The sequence below is a fragment of the Pteropus vampyrus genome, unplaced genomic scaffold (genome assembly GCF_000151845.1).
Source record: "Pteropus vampyrus isolate Shadow unplaced genomic scaffold, Pvam_2.0 Scaffold341, whole genome shotgun sequence".
Lineage (NCBI taxonomy): Eukaryota > Metazoa > Chordata > Mammalia > Chiroptera > Pteropodidae > Pteropus > Pteropus vampyrus.
This window is the reverse complement of record NW_011889122.1, coordinates 452,615-463,453: the sequence shown is the minus strand read 5'-3', so window position 1 is coordinate 463,453 and position 10,839 is coordinate 452,615. Positions and strand designations below refer to the sequence as shown.

Here is a 10,839-nt window from a genome sequence, read left to right as displayed (position 1 = left end):
CAGCTCTAATCCTGATATGCTGATTTTAATACTCAACCAAATAACCTCATCTTTGGTTATTGATTGACAAGAATATTACTGTAATATTATTCAGGAAAAAATGAATTCCTTGTGCTTTCCAGTTTCAGTGAGATGACGTGCCACAGTTCAACAGTTGGTCTTACTCGTTTCTTTTTGTACTTAGCTTCTACGGAGAACACAGCTTGCCCATTGGTGAGCCTAACCAGCTACCCCTGGTCTCTCTCCTAAGGAGCTTCGGATCCAATTCCCATGGCCAAGTTCACATTTTTATTTGCATGCCCCGCCTGCGGCGCTTCAACCTCTGCATGTCTGAAACCAAACTCCTCCCTTTCCTTCCAACCCTGGCTCCTCCCTCATCCTCGACTTCCACGTTACGCCGTCACCTCTGACGCGAGCCCACCTTGCCCCCCCACTCTAAGCTGCTGCTCGGCGCTCGGCACGTTCTCTCACATCTGTGCCCGCCTCTCCTTTCCAAAAAACTTCCCCTCGTCCACGTTTTGCTCACTTTCTTCCTTCTGTCCATGACACCCTCCCCCACCTTCTAAGCCCCGCCCACCCTGTGAGGTCCAGCAGCACTGCTATCTGCTTCCCGAAGCTTTTCCTGATCCTCTTAAGAGCCTCTCATACAATTGTTCTGACACTCAGGATCTGACATCACTTCCAGCGACGGGAGAGAACTTGGTACTTGTTAATGAATTCCGAATTCTAGAGATTCAACAACATGTCATGAGCGTTTGCAACTGTATGTCAGATATTCGTATGTGCCTGAGTTTACAGTTACCTTAGTTGACGCTTACAAAAACCTTATGAGAAAACAAGCTCATCTTACTAGTGGGCAGGCTGAGTCTCTGGGCAGCTGGCTGAGCAGTCTCCAGCTCATGTGGTGGGTCGGCGGCGGTGTCAGGACCTTAAGCCAGTGCCCTGGCAGCAGCAAGCCGGACACTTCCCACGGCACGGCAGGCACTGCCTGGCTGGCTTTTTCCTACCAGGCTACAGCACAGGAACACAGTACTGATCCTGGACAACAGCCACTGATTATATGAAAGGGTAAACGTCCACCAGACACCGCTTATTGGTGTTATTAGTTTGGATCACGGAAATTGTTTTGTAGATCAAAAAATGGTCGAACATCAACAATTTCATCTGGGTCAACCTAACAGGACACTCTCTTCCCTGATCCCTTGAAAAACGTAACTTATAATAATAAAGAAATAAATAAACCAAGGCCTGAGAACTGCAGGTAACTACTTTTGGAAGATCCTGAGAAATAACGAGAAGCTGACGTGGCCTGGAGGGGGCCGGGGCCCAGGAGCACCTCGCTGCTCCCGCTGTCCCAGAGGGAGTCTCCGAAAGCCTAACTCTGTCTTTGACTTTCTTGGAACAATTTCATATAGGCAAATACACAAATAAAAATGAACTAATTCGAAAGCTTCAGATCTGACCATTTTTCTTGAGAGACGATTTGCAAGGAATTTCTTTGCTTGGATAGTAATACTATTCTCATAAAATAAAATGTCTGAGATTTCTTTAAAGAAAGATCATTCTGTTGGCTAATAATAACATCTCTTGTTTATACTATCCTCTCGAGTGGCATTTCTTTTAAATTTTGTGTGCAGATAATGGGATGCCTTTTGAGCTTATATCTCCGTAACCCTGAACATTTTTTCAAATATTTTCTTCAATGGGCGCCTAAGATTCAAACGCGGAGTCACGGCTCCACTGCAAAGTACAGCACGCGATGGCCTCGCACAGGCCCCCGGTCCCACAGCGTCACCCCAGCCCGCCTCGCCCCACCCTTAGGACCCCGATTCTCACACACTAGCCTGGAGGGATCGTCCCAAAGCCCAGCTGCCCCCCTTTCTCCTGCCTGAAACCCTGTGAGGCTCAGTCCAGGCTCGCGGCCCAGTGGAGCTGTGCGCCCCGCGAGCCTGCAGCTTTCCCCCGGCCTCGGCGCTGCCACCCCCCCCCGCCCCCGTCCCCATGCGCTACGCTTCGCTGCTACCAACATCTGCCTGACACTGCCACACGCGGAGCTTCGCGCTCTTCCTGCCGCTCTTCCTGCCACGAGCTCCGCCTCACCACGTCCCCCAGAACCTGAGCTCCAATCCCGGCGCCACCTCCTGCTTTCGCTACACTTTCCAGGGCGCGCTGCGACCTTGTGGTTTACACACCTATCCCCGAAAATGCCCCTTGTTTCTCTGTGGAATTTGAGATAGAATTCAAGGAGCCACCACCAAACACCTTGCTTTTATAATGTCTTCGGTCTGTCTCAAATCAACACCAACTGGATGGAACTGCTTTAAAAACAATAAAGGGAGGGGCGCGTCTAAGCCTGGGGTAGTTGCCGGGTGGGCTTTTTTCAAGTAATTCTTTAAACTGTACATGTACATGTCAGAAAAAAAGGATAAAAAACAATTAGACCAAATAGCCAGCATCCCATCTTGTAATTTAATCACAAGATATTTAAAATAATTAGTTTTTTTTAAAGTATAACTGGATTTTCAAGTGTAATATTTCAAAAATGACCAACGTCCTGAAAACAGAACTCTGATAAAATAATTAGGATAAAATCTATTCATGCTCATATAATATTCTAGAATATTAAATCACTCCTTTTTCCCCTTTTTTTACAAGGTTATAAATTTTCAGGTTTAGAGTATTTCTATTTGCCTATTTAGCAAACAAAAAGTAGGTGACAGTGATTATCCAGATACATTATAAACACGTAGGCTTATCTGTATCGCAGAAAACAGTCAGCGAAATAGTCAGGAAAATCGAGTCTCTCCAGCATCCTATCATATTCTGGAGCTGGACAATTTCATACTCCAACGATTCCTGAGTCTCAGAGGTTACGAAGGCAGTCAGACATCCGAACGCACACCAGCTCCCACCCCTGCGACAACACTCATGCTGCTTTACCCTGTAAATGAGAATTACTCTGATGACTCAAACTCGCCCAAATGAACTCGGTTCGGTTCAACACATATTTGTACCCAACGCAAGTGGCTGGACATGATTAGGGCTAGAAAGATCTGCAAGAAAACTGCTGTCGAAGAACACGACTCACAATAAAAGAAACACCGCAGGCCACCTGAGAGCCGCAAGCAGCACGCCACGCAGACCGCCGTTTCCCGCGGGAGGGCCCACGAGACCCACCGAACAACACTCCTGACAGTGACATCTAAATGGCAAGACAAAACACGAAAACCAGTTTTTAAAAGCATCACTGAGCTGTCGCAACAGTAAGGAAGTAACAGGGGCCAAAAATTGAGACAGCAAAAGCTCTGGGCACTGGGGGAATACCAAGCTGGCCTGTGGCCTCACGGCCTGTCCCATCTAAGGCTTGCCCTCTGGAGCTGCCGAAGCCTGGCATTAAGACACACAAGGACCAGCCCAGGGTGGAGAGTCCAACAGAGGTGCCCACACACACCCAGGACCCCAGCGAGCAATAACCAGAGTGTGAGAGTGAATAGAAACACCCCCACACCTGCGGGGAGGCAGTCTGTCCCAGTCTGAGCGAGAAGGGGATGACTCCCCTAGAATCTGTGCCCACTGGACAGCCCTCCTACCAGCTTCCGACCCACGAAGCGGGCCGTAAAGTGAGCCTATCTGCGTGCCCAGTGACTGACGAAAGCACATGCAAACCTCTCAGGAAATCCCATCTGTACCAGGCCTCGAAAACGCTTACCGGAAAGTTCCAAGAAAATGAGTAGTTCTTGCCCCAAATCAAAGCAACATGATCAAGGAACCACGATTAAACGCCACAGAAGCAACATATACTGAAATTAAAATGATTACTTACAGAATACAAAATAACTATGGTTAGTGTGCTTAAAGAAATATGTAAAGCTTAAAATGAGCAGAATAACCAAAAAGAGGCAGAAAAGAACTAAAATTTCTAGAACTAATAATTTTAAGAGGGTAGGGGGAGGTGAGAGGGGAGAGGTAGATGGGGTAAAAGGGGTCAAATATGTGGTAACATTAAAGAATTAAAAATAAATTAATTTTGTTTAGAAAAGAAAATTTTAATGAGTTTATAAACCGCTGCATCGAGGTGTTAACTGACATATAATAAACTGCACACATGTGGAGTGTACAATTCGACATGTTCTGACAGATGTACACACCACGAAGCCTCCACAAGCAAGGAAGGGAACGAACCCACGTCCCCTCACCTCCCTGTGCTCCCCTGCGATCGCTCCCTCCTACACCCTCCTTGCGCCCGCCCTAACTCCCGGGTTTCCGGGCAACCACCGATCTACCTGTGGTTGCTGGAGATCAGTGTACGTTTTCTAGAATTTTATATAAATGGAATCGTACAGTCCGTTCTCTCGTCTGGCTTCTCTTCCAGCACGACGACCCTGAGAGGCATCCAGGCCGCAGCACGTATCAGCGATTCGTTCATTCCTTTTTGTTGCTCAGTAACATCTCTGACTGGACAGAACAGTCTGTCCGTTCACCTGCTAATAGCCACTAGGGTTTCGCTAGATTTCCGGCTCCCACAAGTCAAGCTGCTCTAAACATTCATGTCCAAGTCGTTACGGATATTGGCTTTCCTTTCCCACAGGTAAATACTTGGCAGAATTGCTGGATCATATAACAGCTTCACTATGTTCAAGTTTTAAAGAAACTGCCAAGCTGTTTTCCAGATCATACCATTTTATGTTCCGACAGCAGTGTACGAGAGTTCCAGGCTCTCGCATTCTCACCAATACTTGTTGTGATGGGTCTTTTTAATTTTAGACATTCTAATAGGTATCGGTGGTACCTCGCTGTGGTTTTAATTTGTATTTTCCTAATGACTAATGTTGAACATCTTTCCATGTGTGTATCTAACATTCATACATTCTCTTTGGTGAAGCATTTATTCAGATCTTTTACCTGTTTCTCTTAAAATTGGGTTATTTTCTCATTATTCAGTTTTGAGAGTTCTTTATATATTCAGGATATAAATCCTTTATCGAGTATAGGATCTGCAAGTATTTTCTCCCAGATTGCCTTACCTTTTTTTAATAAATACTATTTAAAGTACATTATATGTACTGCACAGCCAAATAAACACAGCTGAAGATACAATTCATTAACTGAAAGATACGTCTTAAGAAATTATCCAAAAGAGTACGAAGAGACAAAGAAAGTAAAAACATGAAAAAGAAATTAAGAGACAAGAAAAATAAAATGAAAGACACAACACGTTTCATCAGAGTTCCAAAAAAAGATAATAAATAGAATGAGGAAGAATGCCTGTCGAAATGATATAGAAGTTTCCATTACTGTTGACAGATGCCAATCCTCAGAATCAGTAAATTCAACGATTCTGAACAGGAGAAAGTAAAAGAAATCTACATCTAGGTCTGCTCAAAATGGAGGATTAAATGACAGTAAAGGAATTTTCAACATCAAATAATATAAAACCATGAAACAGGACTAACAGGAGTAGAGATAATAAAAATGTTTGGAAGCTGGAAAGAGAATAAGAAATAACTGACCTAGTAGATGAGACAAACGTTAAGCTAGAAATAGTAAAACTGGATACACGACCCAGTTATATCATGGAATCCTCCAAAGGTTGGGGATCGATGCCACCACTAACTCAGGAAATGGAAAGGAAAGGCAGAGCGCCTAAAATGGGCGGACGGAGGGAAGACGTTAACGCAGCAGAGAAACTCTGAGACCTCTTCCCAGGTTCTCTGCTGCCGGTGATGGCCTCTCCCCAATCCCAGCGGAGGTCTGAGGTCCATTCTCTATGCCAGGGGTTCCCAAGCCCCAGGCCGCAGACCAGCACCGGTCGGTGGCCTGTTCGGAACCAGGCCGCACAGCAGGAGGTGAGTAGCAGGCGAGCGAAGCTCCATCTGTATTCGCAGCTGCTCCCCAGCGCCGGCATCACCGCCTCAGCGCCACCTCAGGCCATCAGGTATCAGATTCTCGTAGGAGCACCGGTCCCCGGTGCCACAAAGGTTGGGGACCACTGCTATAAACAACTGCACTGTTATCTGGCCTGGGAGATGATAGGCACAGTTGAGTCTTGGGTACCAGATGGAAAACAAGGGGACCGAGTGACCAGTCCCCTTGGTTCCAGAAACAACGCTCACATTTGGTCAAGTGTTCGGACGAAGGTGCCAAGACAATTCGATGGGGGAAAGAACAGCCTTTTCACCGAACGGTGCTCAGTGAAATACTGGACATTTACACCCAAAAGAATGAATTTGAACCCTACTTCGCACCGTACCCAAAAATTAACTCAAAATGGATCACAGACCTAATGTCAGAGCCAAAACTACAAAGCTCTTACAAGAAAACGCAGGGGACAGGATCAATCGACCTTGGCAACTTACCGGATGTACAGAAACTGCCTCAGCTTTTGGTCTGATTGGCTGACAAAACAGGAAAAAGTGCTTCCAAGACACGTAACCACACGGTGTGGCACAGAAGAGAGCTCACCTGGCAGGCCGGAGGCCGCAGTCCTCAGAGGGGGCCTGCCTGCTCGGCTGGCCCCGGGAGCCTCCTGGGAGCCTGGATGTGGGGCGGGCTCCCGCCATTCCCAGAGCTAACAGGAGTGACCTAGACTGTGTGTGCGAACAGCCTGCTTTGCGTCGAACGCCTGCCTATCTTCCGGGGGTCTGGACCTTTGGCTCTCGCCGGAGAGAGGCTGCCTGCACGAGCAGTCCCAGCAAAGCCCCAGGCGCTGGGCCTCCAGCGAGCCTCCCCGGCAGACGTTTCCCATGGGCTGTCACAGTTTCTTGCTGGAGGAATTAAGTGTGCCCTGTGTGACTCCACTGGAAGAGGATGCGTGGAAGCCTGTGCCCCACTTCCTCCAGGCTTCACCCCAGGTGCCTTTTCCCTTTGCTGATCTTGCTCTGTAAACTCTCACCGTCGTGAGTCACAGCCGTGGGGACCAGATCCTGAGTCTTGTAAGTCTGCCTAGCAAATGAGCGATGCCGGGGGAGGTCTTGGGGACCGACACAGGCATATGCAATGAGAATAAGTCAATTTGCCTTTACAGCATAAAGTCAAGCCAGATCGTCAAAATCCTGCTGGACAGGTAAGTCCCGAATGCTTCTGACAGTGTGCGCACGCAGCCGGGGGGCTCCCGAACCCGGCAGGGAAGCAGGGTCACACATGGGGAGCTTTCCAGGCCCACCCCTGTCACACTGAACTAAAAGTTCTGCCGGTGCGTCTGGGCCTTTATTCCTTGGACGAGCGACGTGCTGCCCTGTGATTTTCGGAGAGCAGAACTTCCCCAGCCCCTGGCCTCAGTGGCTGTCAACTGGCAGGACGCACACCCGCTCGCACGCTGTCCTCTCCCGCCCACACCCCGGCTGCTGCTCGTCCCGCCCTGGCCGCCGTCGCCCCCCCACGCTACGAAGTTCGGTGCCGTCGTTCCATAGCCAGGGTGTACATAAAAACATTTTTGGAGAACTGTTTTTAACATCTTATTAACTTTAAAAGTGCACAAAAAAGTGCTCTATAGACAATAAAGGGCTTTACAAAGGTAATGTATCATTAGGCTCAAAGGGCAGGCGTGTACGCCATAAAACAGTCACAGCTTTGATGTAACGCTTCCAGCGCAGTTGTACCTCTAGACTGGCTCTCCACCTCCCTCTAATTACAGGCTCACAAAAAGGCTACGAAAACACTTTTAATTTTGGTTTCAGGTTTCAGTTTTGTTGATCTTGAAACGTTAACATTATTTTCATGTTAACGAGAGAAATTTCATCAGAGAAGATTACAGGCCCATCATACCCAAACATCAAAACTCACTTTATCACACCGCTGGAACCCCTTCCTGCCGAGTCCCTTTCCCTTATCATGGACACGCGCACCCCACCTCACCAGAAAGCCCACTCGGTGCATTTATTTCACCTTCCTTGAAGTTCAGGTCATGGGAAATCTCAGAATTCAAAAGGCGCTTCCGAGTCCTGTTGGACAAGTTAAGTTCTGAAAGCTTGTGACAGTGTGTGCATGCGGCCTGGAGGTTCCCCAGCTTGGTGGGGCCAAAGAGTCATTTGGGGGTTTTCCGGATCCCGGCCCAGACGTACTGAATCAAAAGTTCTAGCAACAGGGTCTGGGCCTTTTTATCTCAAGACCTTTGAAGCAGATGCACCTGGCAGAACCCCACAGAGGCTCTAGATTTGTAGAGACGAGTATGGCAGATGGCAGGAGAAGAGAATTTGAGGAACGATCTTTAGAAATTTGAGGGTAAAGGAGAAGCCATAATCTTGACATTAGCAACAGTTCTCCCGAGTGGCACAAGGATTAGGACGTTGGAACCAAAGAGAAGAAAATATTCTCTAGTATACTACCTTGGCTCTGCACTGCATAATAGCTGCAAAATCTAAACCAATAAACATTGTTAAATGTTTTTCAATTTTATAACCAACCTATAGACAAAATGTAAAGGTTTTATTATAGTTAGGTAACAGTACACACATATTATCAATCTCGACAACACAGAAGTACAGCTGAAAGAGCTGGAAGGTGGGTGGGAAGGGGAGACGGAGGCAGGGGTCGGGGCCAGGACCCGCGCCTTACAGGGACGGAGGTCCAGAGATAGGATTCGGAGTTGAGGTATAAAGAAAGTGAGACTTAAGTATGCCATCTAAAGCCATAACACCAGCCAAGAGAAAGCTAAAATAGCAAGCCGAGAATAGCGAGCTGGGGAGCAGAGAGGCCAAGTGACTGGCTCAAATGTAGCTAGTTAAAAAGTTCTGAAGCCAGTGCGTGAACACGGACCCCACGCTCCGGACCCGTGTTGTGTACCAGCATCTGCTCTTCCCAGCACTGTATGAGGAGGTCGCTTGCCCAAGATTACGTACCCAGTTAGTGGCAGAGCCAGAAAAATGAACTAATTCTCTAGTCTTAATTATTTGGAAAAGTTATTACTAAAATTTCCAGGAAAGATCAAGGTGGAAATTTCCCTCCCTGCTCATTCTTTTAATACACACCAATATTTCTTCAAAAGAGCCCCTCCGCCTAGAGACAGACACTTCATCACCTCTCAAGTGAGCCCTGTTCTCTAACGCCACACCGTATGACGGAGGAAGCCACCTCTCTTGGAGGCAGCCCATCAGCCATTCTGTCTTTCAAAACCTGACAGAAAAGTCAAGAGCCACTGTCACATGCACCGAGATGAGTGGCTGCTGCTCCGGGACGGGCCGTGGGCAGCGACGTGCACAGGGCTGGGAGGGCGCTGCTCCGCACGACGGCGCAGTGCGCAGGCCACTGTGTGCCTCGCGAAGACTACTCGGTAGCTGCCTCTTTGTAACTTCATACCCTAAAAATAATGCTTTAAAAATTATAGCCCAAACTCATTAGTACTTGTAAAAAGCAACTTTAAATATTCAATAGAATTGACTGTTGCTTACCCCATTTTCAGTACGTTTTTCTCCAGGTGCATTTATTACATTTCTCTGAGTTCTTTGCTCTTGGGTCTGACGGCCACCTAAAACAACGAGAGGACCAAATTTATGAAGAGACGTACTAGAGAACATCCTTCCATTTCCTCACTTATTCGAATATTTATTGAACACAAGTATTAAATACCAGGCAGAACAACTCAAGACTACGTACAACTGAAAAAATGTTTTAAATTCGTATACGTAAAGTCGTTTAAATGAAATTTTTCTTCTAACATTCTGTCTCAGAATTTTGAAACTGACATATCAAAAGGTTTCTAACACTTCAAAATGGTCAAGATGGTAAATTTTACTTTGTGTATTTTACCACATCAAATTTTTATTAAAAATTTTAAAAGGCTTTTATATTTTAGGAGAGACTAAAATAACATTTAATATCGATTATGAAAAAAACGGATGCACAAAACTGATCTTCACTAGTAGTGTGAAAACTGACGGAACACCTTCTCAATCGGGCGGTCTTATAAAGTCTCCTTTGTTCTGTAAAAATTAAAACATTTTTTTAAAAGGGGCTAAATTTAAACTAGAAAAACTATGTTCTGTCACGTTTTTGAAACAAAACGAAGTGTGACGCAGAATTTCGGGAGCGCCTGAAGTCGCAGACACAAGTCTGGGAGAGCCGACGCCCGCGCCGCCTCCGCTCGCCGGCCTCTCCAGCTGCGCCCGCCACGGTTTTGAGAGTTTTTACACCCTGGAGGGGCTGCTTCATCACCTAACATACAGGACTTCGATGGGTCATGAACCTAATGTTTAAAAAAGACAGGAAAACATTTTTTTTCTATTTATTTCCTATCACTTTAAAAAATGTGAAGAAAAATTATATTATGGAAGTACGGCTTCATCTTAAACCATGCATTCTCCAAGAGAGTGACATCGCCCCCAAAGGGGCAAAGATTGGTTCTCGGAGGATTAAAAAAAATCTTTTTTTATGTATAAAGCGAAGATATATAGTACATAAACAGATATACAGTATATCTGATGGGGAAGACAGGGGGCAAGTAAGAACTCGAATGTCCGTAAAAAGGGTTCTTGGGGACGATAATGAAAAGGGAGGCTAAATGAATGTGGGTGACATGGCATCCAACCGAACAGTCATTTCATAAAATCTAGAAATCACACGCACACACACTCTAGACTACGGCAACTATCAGTTTATACGGTAAATTAAATTCTTAGTTATTAGTATTTTTAATGAATAAGGTATTCAGGTTAATTGAATATTCTATAATTGCTGCCTCTCCCAAACAACAAGCTATCGAGAAATGAGAATACTGTAAAACACGCGACATTAACATTATAGCAAGTGCCACTCAATCTTGGATGGCAAAGCAGAAGTTGACGACCTTGCGTTCCTGCATCGGAAGACGTAAAGAGCTGACACGGAGCGAGCACCCACTGTGCG

General features: G+C 46.3%; 1 protein-coding gene across 1 annotated transcript in view; it reads right to left on the bottom strand.

Annotated features, from left to right (window-relative positions):
- Positions 1-10,839, bottom strand: part of PPP1R13B (protein phosphatase 1 regulatory subunit 13B) — a 49,861-nt gene that overhangs the window by 27,261 nt on the left and 11,761 nt on the right. Inside the window, exon 3 of the mRNA XM_023522354.1 lies at positions 9,387-9,463. Within this exon, the coding sequence (XP_023378122.1) occupies positions 9,387-9,463 (77 nt within the window). The remainder of the gene's footprint in view (positions 1-9,386; positions 9,464-10,839) is intronic.